Source organism: Apis laboriosa, unplaced genomic scaffold (genome assembly GCF_014066325.1).
Source record: "Apis laboriosa isolate Shangri-la unplaced genomic scaffold, ASM1406632v1 scaffold16_cov148, whole genome shotgun sequence".
Taxonomy (NCBI): domain Eukaryota; kingdom Metazoa; phylum Arthropoda; class Insecta; order Hymenoptera; family Apidae; genus Apis; species Apis laboriosa.
The window spans coordinates 4,357,218-4,382,925 of record NW_025222129.1 but is presented as its reverse complement, the minus strand read 5'-3'; the positions used below and the strand labels follow the sequence as shown (position 1 = coordinate 4,382,925).

At 30.6% G+C, this 25,708-nt stretch overlaps 4 protein-coding genes across 8 annotated transcripts in view; 2 read left to right on the top strand and 2 right to left on the bottom strand.

The window, feature by feature from the left end:
• The window catches only part of LOC122711218, a 341,055-nt gene extending 325,283 nt beyond the window's left edge, over positions 1–15,772 (bottom strand). Inside the window, exons 1-3 of the mRNA XM_043929778.1 lie at positions 15,721–15,772; positions 15,034–15,307; positions 14,818–14,906 (exon numbers count right to left, since the gene is read on the bottom strand). The gene's annotated coding sequence lies outside the window, so the exon portion shown is untranslated. The remainder of the gene's footprint in view (positions 1–14,817; positions 14,907–15,033; positions 15,308–15,720) is intronic.
• On the top strand, positions 9,708–13,821 carry LOC122711222. Of its 2 annotated transcripts, none has more exons than XM_043929790.1 (7): positions 9,708–9,745; positions 10,356–10,594; positions 10,887–11,291; positions 12,729–12,830; positions 13,008–13,178; positions 13,368–13,497; positions 13,578–13,821. In XM_043929790.1, exons 4-7 carry the CDS (start codon positions 12,785–12,787, stop codon positions 13,711–13,713), a joined length of 483 nt encoding a protein of 160 aa, XP_043785725.1. In that variant the 5' UTR covers positions 9,708–9,745; positions 10,356–10,594; positions 10,887–11,291; positions 12,729–12,784; the 3' UTR covers positions 13,714–13,821. The 2 variants fall into 2 exon arrangements, with proteins under 2 accessions (XP_043785725.1, XP_043785726.1); XM_043929791.1 differs by having other exon boundaries at positions 10,356–10,739.
• A 1,622-nt stretch (positions 15,773–17,394) lies between the features above and the next one.
• Positions 17,395–19,373, top strand: LOC122711219 (thioredoxin-like protein 1). Of its 2 annotated transcripts, none has more exons than XM_043929786.1 (4): positions 17,395–17,631; positions 18,047–18,371; positions 18,768–19,051; positions 19,135–19,373. In XM_043929786.1, exons 1-4 carry the CDS (start codon positions 17,534–17,536, stop codon positions 19,346–19,348), a joined length of 921 nt encoding a protein of 306 aa, XP_043785721.1. In that variant the 5' UTR covers positions 17,395–17,533; the 3' UTR covers positions 19,349–19,373. The 2 variants fall into 2 exon arrangements, with proteins under 2 accessions (XP_043785721.1, XP_043785722.1); XM_043929787.1 differs by having other exon boundaries at positions 17,407–17,631; positions 18,047–18,314.
• Positions 19,374–19,799: 426 nt separating this feature from the next.
• Positions 19,800–25,688, bottom strand: LOC122711217 (mediator of RNA polymerase II transcription subunit 16). 3 transcript variants are annotated; one of them, XM_043929775.1, is made up of 14 exons: positions 25,436–25,688; positions 24,857–25,003; positions 24,576–24,774; positions 24,249–24,495; positions 24,006–24,161; positions 23,764–23,936; positions 23,340–23,667; positions 23,044–23,251; positions 22,794–22,968; positions 22,562–22,708; positions 22,266–22,479; positions 20,400–20,509; positions 20,180–20,325; positions 19,800–20,087 (listed from the first exon to the last, which is right to left on the bottom strand). In XM_043929775.1, the coding sequence occupies exons 1-14, from the start codon at positions 25,495–25,497 to the stop codon at positions 19,964–19,966; spliced, it is 2,436 nt and encodes an 811-aa protein (XP_043785710.1). In that variant the 5' UTR covers positions 25,498–25,688; the 3' UTR covers positions 19,800–19,963. The 3 variants fall into 3 exon arrangements, with proteins under 3 accessions (XP_043785710.1, XP_043785707.1, XP_043785708.1); XM_043929772.1 differs by having other exon boundaries at positions 19,801–20,087; positions 24,857–25,018; XM_043929773.1 differs by having other exon boundaries at positions 19,801–20,087; positions 23,050–23,251; positions 24,857–25,018.
• Positions 25,689–25,708: the final 20 nt, after the last annotated feature.

The window sequence follows — 25,708 nt, the reverse complement described above, 5'->3', positions numbered from 1 at the left end:
TGAACCGTCTCAGGAGGGTTAAGGTCACGCCTAAAATGTACGCGTTCCAGGCTAGATAAAATCTGCAATCCAATTATCTATCTAAAAAAAAAAAAAAAAAAGAAGAAGAAGCAGAAAAGGAAGAAAAAAAAAACAAAGTAAAATGGACCTAACATCCTCGGATTCCCTGAAGTACGATTTGTAAATGAGTCGTACTCGTTAATGCAGTGCAATATATCGAGCGGAAAACGCGAATTGCACCTGCGGGCACGATGCACTCGACAAAGAAGAGCCAGTTAGACACACGCGTAGAAATACGATGGAAAGAGGGAGAGGATAGAGGTGGGACACGAGTTCTCGAACTTGGCGCAATCAACTGATTGTGCCAAAGCTGCTTACATGGGTGCGAAACCGATCAATATACATACACACGGCCAAAACGGTGGTAATGAATGCCTTTGTTTTCTCTTTCCCTCGTGTTTCGAAGAAGAATCAGGAATCTGGATACAAATGTGTGTGTTTTAAATTTGTCATCGTTTGTTGTTTGAATCAACCGTGCTACACTAAGTTTCCACAAGTTTCTAGACCTTTATAGGGTGCCTAAGTTTCCCAGAAACTTAAATTTCAGGCTTTCAAAAGTTCTAAGTTTCCAAAAGTCTAGATTTCTAAAAGTGTGGATTTTTAAAGGCTTAAGTTTGCTAGATTTCTAAGGATTAAGTTTTCAGGGAATTTTCACATTGTTATATATCAAAAGTAAGTTTTATGAAGAAAGATCTAATTATGATCATTTGTTGTTTGCATTAACTATGTTATATTAAGTTTCCACAAGTTTCTAGATTTATAGGATTTAGGTTCCCTAGAAACTTAAATTTTCAGGCATCAAGTTTTCAAAATTCTAAGTTTCCAAAGATCTAGGTTTTCCAAAGATCTAAATTTTTAGAGGCTTAAATTTACAGAGACTACATTTTCAAGGATTAAGTTTTGAGGAGTTAAGTTAAATTTTCAGTCTAAATTGTTATACATTATACATTAAAAATAAAGTGTTTATAAAGTCTAAGAAAGATCTAATTATGATCATTTGTTATTTGCATCAACCAAGTTATAATAAGTTTCCAGATTTACAAATCTAAGTTTCCTAAAAACTTAAATTTTCAAGAAGCTAAATTTCCAAAGATTTTTAGAAGCTTAAGTTTGCAAGGACTAGATTTCCAAGGACTAAGTTTTCAGGAGCTAAATTTTCACAAGTCTAAATTGTTATTCATGAGAAGTAAAGTTTTTATAAAGTCTAAGAAAGATCTAATTTTTGATAAGGACCGAGATTTTTTTTAATTCTGAAAAATCTTATAATGTTATCGGTCGAAATACGCCAAAAGATGAAAATCATCATTAGAAAAGTTTGGCATCTTACAATTGAACATGGGAATGTAAGAGAAATGCAAATAGGTTCTTAATCGTCGGCCAAGAAGTCGTCGAACGTATTCCGGAATGGCACTCTGTTTATTTTGGAATTTCATGTTCAGATAATCGATTGCAATTCGAGTGTTAGAGACCGAGCCGCGCCCACGCTCGGCTATTCGGGTTTGTGTGTGCAAGTCCCCTGTGCATGTGCGTCTGGTATGTCGTTTAGAAGATTAGGAAGTCCACGTCCTAGCTGGTAAAACGGCAAAACGAATACCGATTCGCGAATTCGAGCTGAATTGAATTCTTTCATGCCGGCCATATTGTAAATTTCTGCACGAGATCAATAGCATGGGGCCAAATAGCAAATAGAACGATATATATGTCAACATTATTTACCAAATATTATTTACCGACAAACAAAAAGATTATCCAACTAAAAATTGTCATCCAATCTTCGAAAAAAAATTAAATCGACGCTCGTCTCATCGTTATTAAAATTAATAATTTCTGAGGACCAATACGAAATATCGTATCGTAAATAAATAAAAATTCCAACTTGCTCCCCAATTTTCAATTTGCCCGTATCGAATTTTCACCCATCGAATCGATCCCAGCCAATTGAAAGCCAATGAAATAGATTGCGAGGTTGCAAAGATCGTTTACATTTATACGTGATTATCGGTTGGCCTGTACGAAACGTTGGTTAACACCGGACGACGCGTGAACACCTTGAATTGGCAGGTGATATATGCAACGTCAATAGCTAATCCAAATTACCGGCTCCCCGAGATCGAGCCCAGGATTACACGGTCACAGGTATCTATCCACAAGATATTCACACTGCGTGACCGCAGACTGAAGAATAGAGCTGCTATTTCGCGTAGAAACTACCGCCAATTCCTAACCCAAACTACCGGACCCTAGCCCTGTACAGAGCTGGATTACATTACAGCCGCGTGAATAATCCGCCAGCTAGTTACGCGGATGAAAATAGCGTGGGCGCAAACCTGGAAACAATTCTGCGCATCTGCGAAATTTTGCGACCCGGAAGATTTTCCCCCAACTCGTGTTGATCGAGCGAGTGTTAATTAAAACGATCGATGCGTTTCGAAAAGATTATTACCTCTTTATTTCCGAAATATTGAAATCTCGATTTAGCAACGATTTAACACCGAACGTTTCGAATACGATGGAATTGTATATATATATATACGGAATTAATCGATATCGTCTGTGTGCGTACATTCGATAGAAATCTAATAATCCGTTAACATAACACATAAGAAAGAAGAGATTGCAGAGGATTAGATAGCGAAATGTACATCGAGTTGAAATTCGAGTTTAGAAATTAACGGAGATATAGATCGTTATAGTTAACGTCTCGTTATTCGTCTTGCTGCAAAAATAATCGAAATATTTGTAAGGTTTTATACGAGATTGAAATTTAAAAGAACAAAAAATTGTTAGAAATCTTACACTCTAAACTTGATAATTTTTAAACATACGAGGCGATGAAGTTGATTTAATTGATCTTCAAAGAAAAGTAAGTATGTAAATTCATAGAAAAATTATTTTTTTGAAGATTAAGAAATTAGAAAAGAAATTATAGAGGATTGGATGAGTAATGAAATGTACGAATTAAAAGTCGAGTTTAGAAATTAACGAGGATATAGATATAGTTAACGTCCATTCTCGTTATTCGTCTTGCTGCAAAAATAATCGAAATATTTGCGAGATTTTATACGAGATTGAAATTTAAAAGAACAAAAAATTGTTAGAAATCTTACACTCTAAACTTGATAATTTTTAAACATACGAGACGATGAAATTGATTTAGTTGATATGCAAAATGATAGAAAGATAGATTTTTTTTGGAGAGAATATTAAGAAATTAGAAAAGATGAACGTTCAACGCGATTGAACATGGATTAGGAAATCAAATATTACGAGATTTCATCTAAGAGTCTGGTATCGGAGATTCGATCGGTATCAAACGTCGATTACACCGTACCCCCAACTCGATCTTAATTTTACGGTCACCGGTATCCCAGAACGAAAGTTCTTTGACCGCATTAAACATTAGGTACACCCAAGAGTTCGTGTTTGCTTCGTTTAAGTTGCGATCAGTGTCACACACCAAGTGTTTCCAAACTTCATCACGACTAATTGTTGTGAAGGCGGATGCCACGAAGTAGCCCATTGGAAATTTGTCAATTGCAGGTAACTGCGACTCTCGTTCGTACAGATGCCACGCAGATGTTCCTGAAAGGTCAAAATTACGACCAACGGTTGAGGAGTAGCAGTAGTTTTCCTCCATAGTTGACCACCATACTTCTTCTTTTCTCTTTAACTCGTTCAATTCATTTTCCCCCTCCTTTTTTTTCTTTCTTTCTTTCTTTCTTTTTTTTTTTTTTTTTTTGTTTCGATCCGATCGTAAAAAGAGAATGATAATTTTTCTAATTTGCGAATTTAATTTATTTTTCAACGTATATTCGATGTTAAGAGATACACTTTGTCGAATTATTTATTCAACGTATCGATGTAAAGTACNTTTTTTTTTTTTTTTTGTTTCGATCCGATCGTAAAAAGAGAATGATAATTTTTCTGATTTGCGAATTTAATTTATTTTTCAACGTATATTCGATGTTAAGAGACACTTTGTCGAATTATTTATTCAACGTATCGATGTAAAGTACGCGATATTTTTCTAATTCCTATTTTTAAGTATCTGTTCCAAAATATATATTAAGATCAATTTAAATTGTTGATAAGAGATGAAAATAAAAATGTTTACTATATTGAATTATTTTTTGATTATATGCATTCGAATTATTATTGGCGCGATTAATCGAAAGTTTATGGGAAAACGTTACGTTAAAGATTTGCAAGGGGAGACGATTGACCCTTATCAAATTATCTTAACAAGGTTACAGATTAGGAGAAGGAGGATTACTCTCAGTGACACAGTCTACCTTGTGTCGCTATCAGCGAGCATAAATGAAACCCCCGTGATTTATACATCGTGCAATGTTCTAATCGGGATTAGCAAGCCAAATCTCAGTGATTTATACATCTCGCTAAATACCTATTAGTCTACAATGTAAAATGATCCTACCCAATTTGATAACTCGTCAACTGCGAACGATAAACGATTTGCACGATCTTGGAACAGCCTCGTGAACGATCGTGAACAATTTTCAACCACAAGAACATTCGATTCGTCTCGAAACTTTCTAAGGTAACACGAATAAAAAATTACTTTAAAAAATTAAATAGGTTTTCTTATCTCCATTTGTAAAATTATCCAAATTTACTCTGATACTTTTTCTTTTCCCTATTCCTAAAACACGAGTTAATTATTCAAATAAGTTTTAACATCGTATTGAAAATAATAAAGTTTCTAAAATATTTCAGATCGAAAGAATATATTATAAAACAAAACTCCTCCAAGAAATTCAACGTCATCCTAATACATAATAATAATTCCTCAATGGGATAACGAAAGTAGCTATCACAACTGAAGAAAGAAATCTATTTATTAAATATTAACCTTCGTTTTCTTTTTCTTTTTCATAGCACAATTTGAACACTCGGAGGAAAAGAAATTTATTATAGAAAAATTTCTTCTATCGTTACATTAATCTGAAGACGAGAATCTCCATTTCCCTTGTATATTTTTCCTTCTTTTTTAATATCTTCATAAAGGTGTGCAGGGTGGCCGAGTCGTATTTTATATTTCGCTCTTTACAAGAGTGTTTCTTTCTCTTTTCTTTTTTCTCCTTCATCAGGAAGGGTGTTGAAGAAATAGCATACTGTCACGTCTGGCAGGTTAATCAGAATTTTTACGGCTCCTCCCTCCCCCGCCCCGAAACTCGGCGCAATCAACATTAACCTTTACTGCCGGCTACTAATGCGCCCCGGTATTGCGATCCATCAGTATGTGGGTGCATTTTATTAGGCTTCCTATATCCGATGAGTTTAGGTCGGCTTTAAATGTTCGCCACGCCCAACCTATAATCCTACACCGTTTAATCCGCTCGTGTCTGATAACTCCTTCGCCCGATAATCGTTCTTACTGTCGTTCATCTTTGCTTGGATCGACGCGTGGATATAAATTCTTTTATCTCGAGTTGGATTTTTATTTAAAAAAAAAAAAGGATTTTCTCGACAAGGTACGTTTTCTTTTTTTCTTTTTCCGTGTAATCTGTCTTCTTTCTCGGTTAACAATTTGTTAAAAAATATTATTCTTAGAATAATATTTTAGAAATATCTATTTAATAATTGTGGTTATTTGTAGAGATGTGAGATTCGAGATAGATTCTAAACGAGAAAAACGCGTAATTTTGACTTGAATTTCAAATTCTAGCTACTATCCTACATATCAAATTCGAAATCTAGCAAATCTAAAATTTCACAGGTAACTTTAGATTCTTCAAATCTTACATTATTTTAGATTCTAAGCTTCCCAAAAACCCAAAATCTCTCGCTTTCCAAATATCGAAATCTTAGATACGTCTCAAATTTACTATCCCCCAAAGATTCCACATTCTACCGTTCAGAACCAAAATTGAATAGATCCTCGATCTTTGGAAAATTCGCAAATTCACAATTCCTAGATTAAACGATGAATTTTCTATACGCAAATATATCGAAATATGAACGGAGAATCGGAAGAAGTTGCAATTTTTCCTTGGAAGGATCGAAGGAACGTGTACATCGAGCTTAAACGATTTTGCACTTTAAAGTCTCTATCCTCTCGTCACAGTGGATTCTCTATGGTCGGCGTGTACAAGGTTGGCGTACGCCTGTAAGAGGGAGCGTATAATACATAATGTTCTTGCCGCCCTGTAGAATGTACAAGGTTTCGGTTCGTACATCCATCTCCCGTGTCATAAGCAGGGGCCAACCTTCCTCCACTCCTACTCGAGCCGTGAAACATTGTCGATTTTTCTTGCATAGGTGTTGTATGCGTTTTTGATAAATGGTCGGTCGGCCGAGCAGCTAACCAACCAAGGGAAACCGGCCAGGGGATGAGCGGTTCGAAGAGGAAGGATTCAAAATCAACCCCTCCCTCTCTTCTTCTTCTTCTTCGTTCTCGAGCTTCTTTCGATTTTAATTCGTCCCTCTCCTCACTTTCCCTGATAATAACAACGCTTAGCACGCGCTTTAATCCCTTATACTCGTGGAAACGAATCTAATTCACGGAACCTTCCTTTAAACCGTCAGAGCGCATCGCTCTTCCTTAAGTCAACTTTAATTTTCGTGGATCCATATGCAAGTGCATATCTTCCGATACGATTTCGTCCGGCACGTTCCCACTACGTGACGTAGATTTATCGTCTGTGCAAACTGTCTGAAAATTTCTTATTTTCTCTTTCCTTATTTTTCCTTTTTTCTTTCTTTTCTTCCCCCTCCTCCCCGTGGATATATGCATATCGCTCGTTGAATTAACCCGCGCAAGTGATCGTACGATGGTATAATATTTCGTTGTTTTTGTAAGATAGATTTTTAGAAAGAGGAATAAACACAAATTGTGCAAGATAGACAGCTTGGAACGAAAGTTATTTTAATTATTTCAAGTTCATTCTACGAATGAAAATAATTTCTCCACGAAGAAATTTTCTTCTGTTCTAAATTATCCCACTATACTCGTGATGTAATAAAATAAACAGATGCAGTTTAGGAATTAGAAAAAAATCATTGAAGATGTAATATTCATTATTTCCTACGTTCTTACGTTCCATTCTTACGTTTCGTCGATTTTTTTCTTTTTCTTTTAGATTCTCACACGTTATTAATAAAAACTGTCAGATATTTCTCTACGTTCTTATCTCCTACGTCCTTCTCCCTCCCCAATATACTCGATATTTTTCCAAAATTCGCGCTTATGGCTTAAAACGTTACGTGTCGTTCGGCCATCCTTGATCGCCACTTTCCGAAGGTGGGGCGCATTAATATCGATCAAGTTATCTCTGAAAGGAGTGTCACATCAATATCAATTAATCGGCCGAGTAATAAAGGATTGCGTGCTAGGGAGAAAGGGAGAGACCTTCTCCCTCCTCCTCCGCTCTCTTCCAACCCCCATCGATACATATCTACGTCTTTCCTGCGATTAGTTAACCCCTGACCGCGATCATCATTGTCCTTCGCCGATCATCGATACGTCCGCGTGAAAATTGCCATTAATTGGATGATTGATAATCGATACGAGTCCTATCCTCGATATAATATCGCTGGCTGAAGAAAAATACAACGCGCGAATTTCAAATTTTCGAAAATTATCTAAATTGAACAATACAAGTTCCCTTTCGTTCGAAAGATTTCGTTCAAAGTAAGTTTGAGCGTCGTTGCGTTTTCAATTCAACTTATTCGAATTATTCTACGATATATGATTGATATCATTCACTCTATGAATTGTTGGTAATTTAATATTTCCAACGATGATAATAATCATCGTTCGATATTCTCGATCGATCGATCGAACGAAACGATTATCCTATTGATACTCGTGATAATAGTGATAAACAGTTAAAAAAAAAAACAGGAGATACTTTTAACTGGAAACCACTAATAAAATTTTTACGACCCCTCCCCCTCCCCCTTCTATAATTAATGAAAATATACGCGATAATACGTTATAAATATCGCATTACCTTCCCAATGGGCGAATAATTACGCGTTGAAAATAATAATTTAAATAATAATACGCGTATTGAATGGGAGGAGGAAGGGGAGAAATATAATACGATCATACGATACGGTATTACGATATAATATCGAAGAAGACCTAATTACAATGCGTCCATCGTATCTCGATAAAATACAAAAGGGGTCACAAAGTGGATGAATTCTGTCCCGTTTGTGTGGAGATGTGAGACGAGATTCGTTTCACCAAGGGGGGAGGAGGGGCGAGAAAAATAGCGGAAATCTTGCGGAAATCGACGCGCGGTGTGGAGAGATTTTTACACAGGGAGGGATACATAAGTTGGAGCAAGGTAAAGCTTCTTTTCCAATGGGGCAAATGTTCCGAAATGACCTCTCTCTCCTAAACGTGCTAAATTTACCTTTCTGCTGGATAAGTGCAGTCATTCACCCTATCCGTTCGTTCGGCTGTTTAATTAACCATTGAACACGAGAGGCCGAGACTTATTGAAAACACGTCGACGCGGGGACATTGAACTCTTTTTCGGGCTATTGAGGGATATTCTTCTTTTCGATAAGGGATAAAATTAATATATATAAAATATATATAAAATATATATATATAAATTATTAAGGGATTAAATTATGAAAATTTTATGCGAGGATTATTATTGGATAGTAAAGTTTCAATTATTGAAATTGTTCGATTGAATTTTTACTCGTCAGATAATGATTCGAAACGATTTGAATGAAAATATTCACTTTCCCTGTACACTCTAGATATATAAATTGATAAAGAAATTGATTTTACTTACTTTTCAAAGTATCAAAGTATCTCAAAATTCTCGAGATGAATAATCAATCCTTAAAAGGAAGAATTAGAAAAGAAATCCTTAATTTATAAGAGATCTAAATTTTTGGCGTAATTCCCTTAAGAATACGAATAATTCGAATATTTGAAATATTCGAAATTGGAGTGTCTCGAAACAGATGGCATTGAAAAATAGAATTTCAAATAATTTCAAAAAACACGACGACAAAAATTCCCTTCGAAGGAAAACGACGCCATCTCTCGAGACAATAACGAATCGAGAATCGAGTAACGAAAGGGAGAGGAGAGTGAGCCTTCGTGCCCTTTCAAAGTTCCGCGAATTTTAGTATCGCAATTATACGGAGGCGGTGGGAGATTGAGTCGGGGCTCATAACTCTTGCCGCTCGTAACGTTCAGCTGCAGACTGCTCGATCCTGCATTTCATAGGCCGCCAGATGTTACGTATACTACATATCAGCAGCTACCACTTCACGCGAGCGTACGTATTCATTACTGAATTACGCCCGCAACACGCTTGTACCCCCTTCCTCCCCTCGTCCCTCCCGTACAGGCGCGCTTCAACCGCGAATCGCCAATACCAAATCTGCCAAACCGACCCGTTTTCTTTCTCTCTTCCTCCCTCCCCCTTCTTTTCGCGAGACAACAGGGAGATAGGAGTGAAGATAGAGAGAGAGAAGGATAAAGATAAAAGAGATATAAGAATGAAAAAAAAGGGAGGAAGAGATATAAAGAGGGATGGGGATAGAGATTGAGAGGGGGGAGGGAAGTGTTTAAGAACATTCGTGATAAGTAGTTACAATTGTATCGTATTCGTGTGAGTGCTTGTTCCACTTTGATGAACAAGAATATCGTATTTATATATTTCGTTTATTGTAAATAACGGTAATACAGGTGAGATTTCTTTCTATTTTTAATCTGTCTCGATATCAGGATGTTGAAGTGTATTGAAAATACATGATTTTTTTATACGAAACTTTTGTCTTTTGTCGGAGAAAATCAAAGAAAATTTACGTGATTCTTAATTCCCAGGAATTTATTCTTGAAAAATAAGTTAAAGAAAGAAAAAAAAAAGAAACCTAAAGTGTGTGCAGTGAAAGTTGTTAGAGGCTTTCTTATTGAGAAAATTTGAAAAAATGCGATTCAAGAGAAATAGAGAAAAATTTATTTTACGAATCTCTTCCGATTTTATATTTATTCGTACATAAGAATCGTACCCTTGTTTCGTTTGTGTCGAGATCTTTAAATACGCGCGTGTATGTGAGAAATTTGAATGGAACGAAGTTAGAAATTGAAAAAAAAAAAAAAAGAAGAACGAACATACAAAATCTCGAAGCTATTTTCACAGCGTGAAAATAACAAACAAGATTAGACGTTAGAAATATTTCTACAATTATTTCTTCGAAGAAAAAAAATACTAAAATAGAATTTTATCTTAAGTGAAAGATAATAAAGATAAAAGTTGGAAGAAAAATAAATATCGATTAAATTTTCTTTATCGTAGAGCAAAATACTCGTTTGCGAGAGAGAGAGAGAGAGAGAAAGAAAAAGACAAGATTTTCGATAAGGAAGCGAAACGAAGAAAGACGGGGAAAGAGAATTATTACGGAAACTGGTGCAATGACACCTAATTAAATTCAGCATTATGGTCGAATATCGGACTGTCTGGCATCTCTATACCAGTTCCTAGTTCAACCCTAAAATGCCAGATAAAGCGATATGAAGTTAAGAGTGGAGAATTAGGTGAGCTCCCTTGGGGACTGCGTATATACGTGTAACGTAACGATATTCCCTTACTTTGAATGTACTTCAATTACAACATTCCGACTTCCGGGATTCTACGTTTCTACTTATTCGGTAGAAATGCGCCGTGAAATTGCTATTTCTGGTATATACATTTACGCATTAAATAAAATTAAATTCTATTAGCACATAATAAAATAAATTTCGATTATTAAGATTATTTCTCTTCGAGAAAATACAGATGCTACGATTTTAATGCAATTTTAAATCGAGAAATTCATTTTTACGACAGGTATTTATTTAAAAAAAAAAAATTTCACATTTCTATAATATCTTGCAATATTTGCAAGATAATCAAAACTGAATTTTTCACAAGAGAGATTCGATCGGAAGTTAACGAAAACCGATCGAATGGTGAATGAAATTCGATCGATTTGAGAATTAAACGAAAGGGAATTAGAAAAAAGAAAGAAGAAGAAGAACAGGTGAAGGAGGAGGAGGAGGAGGAGGAAGGAAGAAAAATAGAAAGTTGGTAACTAACCGGACACGGTAAGGAAAGGAGCGAAAGCGAATAGAACTCTTAGTATCCTATCAGAGGTTTCACCGGCCTCTCGAACATCAATATCGGACAAGATCAGAACTTAAGGCAATTGCGCACTGATACAACAAAGGGCATCGTCTAACGCGGTTATACCTCGTAAGCGAAATTCTATTGCTATATCCCATCTCGAGCGTCTATATTGGCCTCTCTCTGAGAACACAACCGTTCTCTCATCCCTCTCTTCTCATCATCTTCCTTCCTTTCGTCTCTCACCTCTCTCTCTCTCTCTCTCTCTTTCTCTCTCTCTATTTTAGTTCCACCCTCTTACTCCCGTCCTTCCGCCATGCCATCTTTCCCTTTCTCTTTCTCCCCCTCTCTATCAATACCGACCTAATCTACTTTGCCGGCAAATAGTGTTCACGTTTCCCAGACAATGGTTTTCTCTTAGCTGGATATCCCCTACGCCTCCGACACATCCCACTATCTTCCGCCTATCTATTCAATACACCCAATTGTGCCTCTTATTCTTTTTCCTTTCTTTCTCCCCCTCCCCCTTCTTTATCGAGTATTTATTAATTAAACGACACCCACTCTCTCTCTCTCTCTCTCTCTCTCTCTCTCTCTCTCTCTCTCTCTCTCTCTCTCTCTCTGAGAAACGTATCCTCTAAAAACTTAATCCTTGGAGATTCGTTTCGTTTCGAGACGAAGCTTTTTAATTTACAGATCGCGAGAGTATTTTAGGAGTTCAGAGAAAGGATTTAATGATTTAAACCTCGTCGTTTAAAGAAGGCAATCGATGGCAATTGCACTTCCGTCGTGCACTATTTCGGGTAAGGGGGAGGGTCAAAATTTTGATATCCGGTCGAGATATCGAAGAATCAATCGAGTGAAATTTCAAATTGATTCCTCTTGATCACGTATCACGTATCATATTTTCCACGACGATTTTCCAAGACGCGAAGTGAGTGAAAATTGCAGCAAAACTTCGGAGAGCAACCCACTCGAATCGGCCACGAATCCTCCACCTAATTGATTCCCAACGTTCGAGCACGGTGCCGCCAATTCTCGACGAGGGTTAGTAAAATTAAACCCGCGCTAGGTGAATCGGGGCCATTGATTATCACGGGGGTCAAGTGTTCGAGCTTCCTTTGAAAGCCGCATTACCACCCCCACCCCTTGTTTCACAATCGGCCACCCCGGACAATAGGTACACCGTTTCATCGTTTTCCAACCTGACTACTACGTTACGTGGACTCCCTCCTCCTCCTCCTCCTCCCCTCCCCTCCCCTCCCCGCTTCCTTCCTTCCCTATTCAACCATGCGACCATGCGAATTTCGCGCCGTCCCGCGACATCCCGTCTTCCTGCCTCTGATTGATAACGCGATCCTTCCTTGCCCTAACATCGATGCACAGAAACGTAAGGGTAAAAAAGAAAGAAAAAAGAATTGATGGTGAGTACCGAAAGAGAGAGAGAGAGAGAGAGAGAGAAAGAGGTAAATTAAAAAATTCGAACAATTGGAGAGCATCGCTTATCTCGAAATTTGAATTGCACTTGTTGAAATTTGTTTTAACAATGATTCCTTGAATTTTCAGATATAAATAGATCTTCTATAAAAAGAAAAAAGAAATAGAGAAGTTTTGAACATAACATGATCGAGGAATACGAAGAGGAAGAAGACGAGAGAAAAATCTTGCGTATGTTTAGAGGCGTTTAAAATTAATGAATAAAATAATCCTCATGGAAGATAAGAGTGTATTTGCTGCTGCATATTTAATTTTTTTTTTTTTTTGTTAAATAACTTCTAAATTTAATTTTTTAAAACATTTCCAAATCTATTCTTGTGAAAATTATATGAAATTTTTATTTTCTAGATATTTACCCACCACCCTATAAATTCGAGGGTATAAGGCATCGTATAAGCGAATTTTTTTACGATTTTGAAAAAAATCGTACTAAGATTAAGTTTCCTATAAAGTTTGAAAAATTTAGAAAATTGTTTGAAAGAGTGACACATTTACATAGAATTCCTCATTCGTTTTCAGGCAAGTAAAATTAAAAAAAATATTACTTTTACGAATGATCGATAGCTATCATTTTTCGCTTTAATTATAATTTTAAAATATATGCTAATAAAATAATATTATTATATTGAATGATGATAAATTATAATATTAATGATAATTAATATGAATATTAATAATATTGTAATATAATAAGTTTATAATTCGCAGAACACACGGAATTCGGTAAATATCCATATGTAACAACGTGTCCAAATTGTTTAAGTTACATAAAAACAGAAATTCATTATCATACTACTGGTGCAACGCGTGTTATAGCTACAGCTTTCATCCCAATCTGGTGAGTATTATATTTAAAAAAAAAGAAAGTATTCGAATAAAAATAATTGAACATTCAAAGAAAACGGAAATAAATTTTAGCATGTGTATAATACCATATATTACGACTAGATATAAAGATGTAGTACATTATTGTCCCCGATGCAAAATTTATTTAGGCGTCAAGTTTGGAAAAGGTAAAATTTTATTTGGTCGATTTATAGTACCGATATGTTGATAATATATATATATATATAAATAATAATATATTCAATAATTTTGAAAGTCTGAATTGCCATAAAAATTATAATATTTATCGATAATGAATATTTATTTTAAGATAATGTTATTGATATTTATCATTATTGATGTATCTATTATATATTTTTCAACCTTTGTAAATAAAAGTTTTAAATAAAATTAAAAATAATTATTTAAATATATAGTATTACATATAAGAATAGTATAGACAAGGAGAGCGAATAATAGAAGAGGACATAAATAGGATAAAAATTGCTAGTGGCGCCATCTCTTGAGTATCGCAAATAAAATATATGAAGATAAAGAAAGCAAATAATAGAAAGAGAACATAAATAGGATAAAAATTGCTACTGGCGCCATCTCTTGAGTATCGAAAATAAAATATATGTAGATAAAAATTGCTAGTGGCGTCATCTCTTGAGTATCGCAAATAAAATATATGTAGATAAGGAAAGCAAATAATAGAAAGAAAATAAATAGGATAAAAATTGCTACTGGCGCCATCTCTTGAATATCGAAAATAAAATATATGTAGATAAAAATTGCTAGTGGCGCCATCTCTTGAGTATCGCAAATAAAATATATGTAGATAAGGAAAGCAAATAATAGAAAGAGAACATAAATAGGATAAAAATTGCTAGTGGCGCCATCTTTTGAGTATCTAAAATAAAATATATGTAGATAAAAATTGCTAGTGGCGCCATCTCTTGAATATCGCAAATAAAATATATGTAGATAAGGAAAGCAAATAATGAAAAGAGAAATAAATAGGATAGAAATTGCTATTGACTCCATCTCTTGAGTTTAATAAAAAGATGTTTTCAAAAGCATTCGAGAGATGGCTCTAGTCTTTAATTCTTACCTACTTTATCTTGCTTTTGAAAAAGTATCATTAACTGCTACGAGATGGCGCTGATAGTCAATCCAATATAAAAATTCTGAGTCACTCGCGCAAATTCGAATCTTTTATCACAGAGTAGATATAAAAAATCTTATAAAAGATCTTACATCTAGTCTGTGCTTTCTATGATTACTACGATATGATTGAACGAGCAGAAAAACAAAAATGTATACGACTCACCAATGAATACGAAGTACGTGCGTTGCCATTGATGATGCTTTGGTTGAAAAGAAAATCATTGTATAAAAACCTCAAAACTGGAACAAAATCTGTAACAAAACGTGAATTTAAAATTTTAATTTTTTGAAATATTAATTTTCTTTACATTGTTATTAACAATTAAAGTAAAATACAAAGAATAAAATAAATGGTAAAAAATAATATAAAAACAATTACCTTTTTGCATAATGGATAATCGCCTTATATATTCTTAAAAGAAACACTGACTCTATATAACCGAAAACGAATATTTAAAAAATAAAAAATAATAAAAAAGTATTAAGTAACGCGTCCGTTTATCATTGTACAATCGACGAACAAACACTGACTCTATTTCGTATAAAACTATTATTATCAAATTTAATGAGAGCTATTGTGCTCTAAAAAATATTAAAAACATTATTACGTAAATACTGACTCTAATAACTGCATTGCACGTAATCACAATAATCTGTAAACAAAATAATAATAGTATTAGTGGATATAGAAAATGAAAAAAAAAATATATATTCTCATTTTTATTTTTTCTTCCTATCAATATATATGTTTAAAAAACTGCTACTTTTAAAAGAATTAATTATTAGAATTAATGATATATTCTTATTGCATATTAGAAATATTTGAAAATTTTTCTATTATCATTTTGATATTTTCAATATATATAATATTACTATGTATATATATAAATTATTATATGTATTATATATATTATATAACAATATATATAAATTACAATATATATATATATATATATATATATAGTAATAATAAATTATAGAACTATAAAGATATTATACTACTAGTAATTCAATAAAAGTAAAAAATTACATATATCTTTTTTCAATATAGTAACTCAAACTTTACCTCTTCTCCATAAAACAAATTATCATCATAGCGTCCATATTGAAAATCCTTTTTCCCGCCTAAAGTAATTTCAGCAATCAGCTACTTATCTGCATAAAAGAAAATTAAATCTCTAAAAGAAATGTATAAAAGTAATATAAAGAAATGTATAAAAAATATAAGATTAATTGTATTGTAAAACAAAAATATAATCTAATTTATGTTCCATTTTAGAAGATCATAATACGAACTGGAACTCTAATAGTCAAATAAATTAATAAAAAATAAATTATTTTTCAAAGAACTGTTAACTATATTAACATTTTATAAATAATTGAACAAACACGTATTAATGAAATAATAGTACAAAAGTAAAAAAAATAATAGTAATATATATAAATAAATATTATAGAATAGATAAATCACATACTTGAAAAGAAACGTCTAATCGTCACAAGTTTAGAGAAAAGAATGACATCTCGCGATTTCGATATATCGAAATATAAATTGAGGAATATGCTCAATAATCGACATATCGAAACTTGTTGAGCATGGCATAAACGCGAGTCAATTTAGAAAGCTTAAATCATAAGAGATATTTTCAATCTTATACGTAAATCAAGAAATATACAAATAACGAATTGAATATACAAATAGACTTATTTAAGACACAATTATATATAAAATATGTATATGAATCGGTTATTATAATTTAACTATTTCCATCATGTGAATGAAAAGATAAAAAAAATGTATATTAATTATATTTTTATTAAAATCTTACCATATTTGTATAAATATTGTCGAATTATCTTTTAATTCATGATATATGCAGAAACTTTCAAAGCTATCCCGCTTTTGAAATTCCAATTAAATGATAATTTACACTTTTATGATAAAAGTTTAAAACACTATTCAAATCAAATTTAATGTAATAACTAAGTTAAATAAACATATATTAATTAACAAAGCTTAATAATTTCTACTTAAACTTAATAACCGTAATATAATAATCTATCTAATAAAAATTTTACGTAATTACACACAACCGGTAAAATGCAACTTATCACCACAATTTTAACTCTATACTGACATCATGCGCATTATGATGCGCAATGATTCATTTTGCTAAATCTTAGCAATCTTCTAATTGGTTAGAATTTCTCCATTTTCTTATTTAATTCGCGCGAAAATTAAAGTATTATATAATATGTTTTAATTATGAATTCCAATTGCACACGATCAGAAAATTAAATTAATGTTTTTTCATTTCAATTATAATATTCATTTTAAATTATAATTTATTTTAAATTATAATTTTTAATAAAAGAAAAAATGAATTCGATTCGAGGAAGAATCGAAATATGAGCATAATATGAATGCAAATGCAATTTCAATTTTTGTAAAAAGATATACAATAAAAAATATTTTCATATCTCGAACATAATATAAATACACATAATAAAAAACAAATATAATAATAAAAATAAATAATATAAATAAATATATTTAGAAAAATAATTTAGAAAAGTTCATTGAAAATATTTTATTATTGGCGGATTAAATTTAAGTCGCATTTTCATATATTGTAGCATTAGTTGCATTTTCAATTCATCCAACTATTTTATATATAAAGTTTTATGTTATATATAAAGCTTTCATGTAAGTTTCCAATCGCAAACCTGAATCATTTTAACGTAAATTAGCCATAAAAATTAAACGCATTCGAGTACGCGGTTCTGTATGCTCAAAGTGCCAGTCATTCAACATTTTGATAATAGTTGAAACGTTTTGTCGTCATTCATGTTGTATTAGATCGTATTAAAAAAATACAATGGGAGCTGTACGCGTAATCAATGATGATGGCCAATTTTATGGAGAAATGGCTAGTGCGGGTACAAAATTGGTGGTAGTTGATTTCACAGCAACATGGTAAGCTTTTTAAGGTTACATTAAATGAAAGGTTACTAAAATCTGAAAACTTCGATTTCCATATTTGCTGTATAAACCTATTTAGTTTTTAAATTTTTATTCATTTTTATATTTCTTTTGTAGTCAAACATTTAAGCAATAATTATTACTTTGTAGCATTAATAGCCAAAAAAAAATATAATATTTTTATATTAGTATTATTAATATATTATATTTACACATTTATTTATTAATTTGATTTGAATGAAAAATATTAATTTTATATTTCAATTTCGGATTAATAACATTTTAATATAATTATAATTGATATTATAATTTCAATGAGTATTTAAGACAAACAAAATAATTTTTATTTTTTTTCCTAAATTTTAATATAATGTTAATTTAGTAATTTTTAAATTAATTTTTAAATTAGGTGTGGTCCATGCCAGCGAATTGCACCAATATTTGAACAACTATCACTTAAATATCCAAATGCAGTATTCCTTAAAGTTGATGTAGACAAGTGTGCAGAAACTGCTGCTATGCAAGGAGTTAGTGCAATGCCCACATTTATATTTTACCGTAACCAAACAAAATTGGGATTATGTCAAGGAGCTGATCCAACTGGATTGGAATCAAAAATTCTACAATTTTATGGCTCTGGAGATTTAGAGGATTCTGAGAGTCCAGTATCTGGACATGTACGAAATAGTGATAATGTTTATTACCATATTTTTGGAATGATATTTCTTGCTGCAGTTCTGTATTTGTGGAATAAGTACCAATAAACAAGTTGTGGTAACCTTCTTTCAGTGGATATTAACATTATAACTTATTCATTAATTAAAAAAAAAAATGTCATCAATTAAAATATATAAACCATATTGATTTATCAATTGCATGTATTCATAATTTTATAATATTTTGTAAATATCATCACACAAAATTGATTATATATATTCAAAATATAAAACTTGTACCACATTTAGATGTTTTCACTCTCTTCTTAATAAAAAATATTATTTACATACATATATTTCCCTGGATGTCTGTACCCAACTTTGTTATATAAAAATATATATATTATATAAAAATATTAGAAATAAAGATACTAAATATATGATTCAAAAATTTCTCAACTATATCTTTTGCAGATGGATCTAGCTACTTTCATTACAAAAGCACAATCTGAATGTTTAAATGAATCTGATGATCACAATTTCTTACAATGCTTGAGTGCTGATGATGGATATTTGGAAAGTGAATGTGATGAACAATTAATATTATCTATTGCATTTTCACAAGCAGTTAAAGTACATTCTTTAAAGATTAAAGCTCCCAAAGATAAGGGACCAAAAAATATTAAATTGTTTATTAATCAACCTAGAACAATTGATTTTGATATGGCAGATTCTAATACAAGCATCCAAGATTTAACGTAAATTCATCATTTTTATATTATTTATATTATTTAATATATTATAAAATCTATCTAATAACGTTATATTTTTTTTTGTGTAGATTATCAGCAAAGGATATTGAAGAAGGTAATCCAATTGCCTTGCGTTATGTGAAATTCCAAAATGTACAGAATATACAAATTTTTGTAAAAGATAATCAAACTGGTAATGAAGTAACAAGGATTGATTACTTAGCTATATTTGGTTCACCAATTTCAACAATAAATATGGGAGAGTTCAAAAGAGTAAATGGTAAGAAAGAAGAAAGTCATTAACAACAAATAAAGAATTGTAAAAGAGTATATTATATCAAATAAACTTTCAATGGCCGTCTTGTTTTAAAAAAAATAATATTAAAATTTTGTTGTTTCTTATGATTTATACATGCATTTTATGTATTCAGAATCTCCATAATTATGTAACGATATAATAAAATTCCGTAGTTTATGAAATAACAATATATGTGTAATTTAAAAATTATTTGTTTATTAATAATTTATTAACAGTAATAGAGTAACGAAAAATTTTGTAAAATAAATTGGAGTACGTCTCTGCATTTCCTTCGATATATATATATATGTATATATATATACATATATATATACGTATTTATATTTAAAAAAATATTTAAAGAATTTTTACAAATGCACTTGCTCAAGGATTAATTATTAGGTGCAAAATTTAAAAAAAATTATTGTATTCATAAATAAAAATAATAAAAATTAATAATTATTTAATTATTTTACCTATCTAAATAAAAATTATTTACATGAATATGAAATGAAATTTGTTCAATATCAAATACATTATATCTTAAAAATGCTTAATATAACTTATCATCTTATCATGTATAAAATCGCAACATATACTTTTATAAATTATTTAATTATTTAAGAATAAGCTTTATGAATTCGCCAAATACCACCACAACGACAAGCTCGTGCCCATCTTTGATCCCATGCTCTAATTGCAGCTGTTCTTGTCATATTTTGAACTTGAGCTTTTCCAACACACCTGAAATTTTAATTTAATTTTAATTAATATAAAATTTTATATGAAGAAAACTTGAAGAAAATATAATCATTACTATTCATTATATATAATACCTTGTACATTGCTTAACAAGAAGTGGTTGTTTTCCAAGATACAAATGCCTTATACCATCCACAATCTGACCACTATGCATACAACCTTCAATTGGATTAAATTCAGGTACAAATAATAATTGTTCTGGCTCTATGCTATATTCTAACTATAATTTAAAAAAAAATAAAGGATTAAAAGCTCTTTATATTGAAGAGAGAAAGTACTGAAAAACTTTTTTACCTGCAAAGGAAAATTTTGATAAAAAAGCACAGGTGTAGCAATAGCTGTTAAACTATTGCCTTGATGTAATTGAGGTATCATAATTTGATTAGGTAACAAGCAACAATCATCTGGAAGTAAATCATTATCATAGTAAAATAATATATTTTATCAAGTTTTTCATTCCATTGTTCTATTTTAAAATAATCACTATCAAAAATGTATCTGTTTAAATATATCTTTTATTTTGCAATTCTTATTTATTATTAATTTATAATTTATAATTTAATCAATATATACTTATGATAATATACTTTGGAATTAATATCTAATAATAAAATAATAATTTAAATCTTTATTAAACTAGAGAATATTTAATTATATTTCGAATAGAATAATTATAGAATAGCATCTTTCAAATTTTCATTTTCTTCATCTTTAGAAGTATTTTCTAATATAAGAATTGGTTTTCTATCATTTAAATTCATGGACCACTTTTTAGCTGATTCATAATCCGACTCGATTTTTAAAAATACTTCAGTTTTTTCACTTTTTGGACTTTTTATATCCGCGATAAAATATGTTGTTCTGTGATCTGTTAAATTCTCTATTAATTTTTTCTCTTCTTTTAAATTTTTATTTACATCTTTTTCAGTTGGAGAAAAATCATCAGAGAAAAAATGTTTCTTTTCAGTTTCTTGAGGATTATTTTCTCTGTTTTGTTCAGCTTTCTTAGCTTCTCTTATAAGATCAATAAAAAACAATTCTCTCGGTGAAAGAGATTCTTTTGGTGTTTTTGTATCCAATTCATCTTGCGGAGTAACTGTTACCAATTTTAAATAATCTTTTATCGATTCTTTTTGATTTTTCAGATAATTGTTTCCAGTCTTTAATAGATATTCATCTTCGTTATTTTCATTGATACTTTCGTTAATATTCTTCTTTACATTCACAATTCCAGTATGTTCGATATCATTACCCGAATTACGACGATGAATCACTAAAGGCGGAAGATCTCTATATCTTTTAAGTTTGTTATATCGAAGTTCATCAGAATTATTAATATTTAATTTATCATGTGAAATTTTATTCTTATCAATAATTAAATCATTCAATGGTTTATCTTTCAGTTTCGTATTTTGCGAATAATCAAGTTTAGTATTGATTAAAGATCCGGATTTCAGAGTACTGTTCGTACCATAAGATTCCAATTTTATTTTATTGTTGCTTTTAATTTCGTCACATTTCCAAATGATAATCAAACACAACATAATGAAAAGCCAAATTAGAAACGCAATGAGCCAATATAAAACGAAACTACCTGACCAAATTTCAATCTTGCCTGAATAATGATTGGCAAAAGCACTAATTAAAAGGGGTGTCAATATGAACCAATAAATAAAAAATATACAACATGATACAATACAAAATATAACTAATTTGTATGGTTTCGAATACGGGAAACAATTATTCGATTCACTTTCCTTCAATAACAATTTTTGTTTTTTTAAATTTATTGAGTTTGTATGTTTCACCGCAAATTTATCATTCATTTCAAAAAGTAAAAATTAAAATTAATAGAAATCTAAAAATTATAATACTATCGCACAATATGTTTTATGCACACTGGCGTATAATACCTACTCTATACATTTATCGCCACGAAAAAATCTACAATTTCCTTTTTAAATACGAGGATGTGGTTTTATCTTACTTCCGACCAATATCAATGATAAAATTAAAACGATTATTATAATAATAATAATATCATAATAAATGATTATTTATAAATATTATATCGCAATTTTATTACACATATAAATATTACATTAATATTTATATTACTGTTTATATGATACATATTATATATATCATGAAAGAACTTACCAATTAGACCATCATCTATTTGTTGAGTTTGACCATCACCATTTGGTTGAATCAATTTTGATAATAAACGGAATAATAAGGCCAGTACATCGAGATTATCAGCACTACGAAGAAATACTGGAAGACACGAAGGACGCAGTAAACCCCATATACGTATTATCACAAGCAATTCTCTTAATGTATTCAAGGCTTTATGATCTTTCAGAAGTTCATACTGCATCACATAAAAAAAAAAAATTAATACAATTATCCTATTTTGACCAATATATTATTCAGAATTTATTTCTAATACTAACACCGCCAGACTTCATTTGCAATCTCTGTTCTGGAAGACGAGCCAAAAGATTTAAAGCCAGATCTGCGACCCATTGAATCAATTGTTGTAATGATTGTAACGTACTTGGTTCCACAGTAAATTCTTTAGGATCGAGATGTAAAAGTACCTAGTAATTACACATATATTATGATTATAGATTTATTGAAATTTTTGCCGCAAAAAAAAAAAAAAAAAAAATATTTTAATTTTACCTTATCTACATCAGTGATTGCTTCATTAATTACTGTTGCTAAACTCTCTGCTGGTCCCTTATCATGAGAAATTAAATCTGACGGCCGTAATAATGATTTAAACGCGGTTGCTACCGAATGTATCATAAGTAACGATGACAAATCGGCAGCTTTACTTTGTCCTGACACTAACATTCTAAAAATATATCATTATTTGATATGAAGCAACGTAAAATCAACATGAAAATTTATTTAAGAAATAACATGAAACCTGTACAATGATATTTTGATGCAAAGAAATTGAATATAATGATACTGTTGTATAGGCTGCAATTGTCTATTAAAGGAAACATCCAGCCTATCGCACAATGGCTCGATCATCGAAGATCTTAAACACAAGAGTACGTCCAACCAATCTAATCCCGTTACTAAACAATATTCTAATAATGTACAAGCATAACTTAATGTTAATGATGGTCCTATAAGAAAGTTTTTTTAATATAATCTTTACTTTTCTAAGATAATTTTTTTTTTTTATATAAATTTTTACATCAAAAAATAAATTACCTCCATCAGGTAGTAATTTATACAAATATAAATTTCCGCGTGTATCACAAGCTAAAAGTACACAACCAAGCCAAGATATATCTATATTGGTTATCGAAACCGAACTTTTAAAATATTTGTTATTAGGTTCATCAGCTCGCCATGCCATATTTAAAGAGGAAAACGATATTTCCTTTAAACAATCACGACTTAAACAATGTATCGATGAATCCGCTAAAGCTACTATAACATAACTTGGAGGAGGTAATGTGGTAACTATAGATAATTTTGTAGTCGCTATCGCTGCAATCGGAGACGAACAACGATATTGCGATTGATGCTGCCATACCTATAAATATGTATTAAAAATATATATCATTAAGTTGAAATTATTTAAATTTGTTGTATGGAAAACAATTAAAACTTTAAATTGGAGAACACATACTACTACAGTTTTAAATGGTTCTAACGTTTTAGGTTGAAATAATTTGTGAACTGGCTGTGATTTTTCTCTTAATTCCCATACTTCCACTATACCACCATTATCACTATTTACTGCTATGACTAAGGAATCTGCATCCTCTCTGACTACAAACTTCAAATGTGTTACACTTGTATCTAAGAAAAAAACTTTATTATTTGTCATATATTACAATATATGATTAAAAAAAGATTATTTAATCATACATGTATTGTCTTTTGGTGCACCATCTTGTAGAAAAAAACTAGGCAATGCTTGTGAAGTTATAGTACATTTATCATCATTTTTACGTACTAATACTCTATAACATCTAATTGGTAAATAAATATTTCCACTACTTATAGCTACTAAAATATGACCATCTAAAAGTTTACAAAATGTTATATTAATCAACTTGTTGAAAAAGAAATAATTATTTTAATATTGTTTTACAAATAATAATATTATACTTTTTCCATAACATAAATCAACTGCTGTTATCCTGTGTCTTGTACTGCCTAAACTCTCTGTAGAGGAGCAAATAGGATTTTGAAAATCTTTTGTAATCATAACAGCACCAACCATGCCTGTTGTTGAAACTACTAATACACCCTCTGCTGCTCTGCCTCCAAATTGTCTTACAGAGGGAGCAAAAGGTAAATGATTAAATTTTTCACTATAATGAATACTATCCTTTTTTTCTGTTACCAGTCCTGTCTAAAATATTAAATTTTTTCCTATAAAACAAATTCACCAAAAACAATAATAAAAAGAACTTCTTAATACTTTAGAAATACCTTTTTCCCATTGTGAAACCAAGCTGCACCTAATATATGTTCACCAACAAAACAGGTAGAGCCAATTAATACCCAATCATTAAGAACATGATCCTTGAACATCCATAATTGAATATTTCCAATAGAATCAGCAACAACTAATTTGTCACCTGGCAGATCCCATTCTAATGCGGTGATAATATTTTTGTTTGATAATACTCTAATTACATATAATAATAATTAATTTTATGAAATTTCTTGAATAAATTATAGATAATAAATTATTTATAAGTATTTCATACTTGTGGGTATGCCAAGGCATATTCAAGTCACAGACATAAACATGGGATCCCCATGTTTTTCCATTATTATCATCTAACTCTGTAGTTGTAGTAAAAGCAACAATATTACGACTAGATAACGAACATAAAGATTGTCCCTCATACAGGCTAAAAATTTGATTACTGTATAAACATTAAAGAATTAAATTTTAAAAATATATTCTCTCTGAATTAAACATAATTTTATATTATAATAATAATAATAATAATAATAAAATAATTATATATAATTAAAATTTATGAAAATATATTTAATCAATTACGTAAAATTATTAATATTACAATAGATAAAATACATTTCATTTTTTAATATTTTATTTTTGACAATATATAAATGTAAATAATAAGTATTTAATAATAATATATATATATATATATATATAATAATATATTATATATATAATATATTATAAATAATAATAATATATTTATATATTTTTTTGTTATATTAGTAAAATTTATTTTTAATAAAATATTAATATATTAAAAAGAATATTTGTATACAATAAAATTGTTTAATTGTAAAAAAAAATCACATACCTTTCTTGATTTAGAAAAGATTTTGGAGCAACTTTTCTATTCACAGTATATAATAAATCCATTTTTAAGGTTATACTACATTACAATTAAAAAAACACTATGACAAAGAATGCATATTCTCAAAAATTAATTGTTTATTATTTTTATTGAATTGTTAACACAAAAATATGAGACGTATCGGTTATAATTTTTAATAAATTATATAACAAAATATTATGAAGAAAATGACAACAAAACTTTAAGTTCTGCACTGTCGTCAGCAGTGCGTCATGT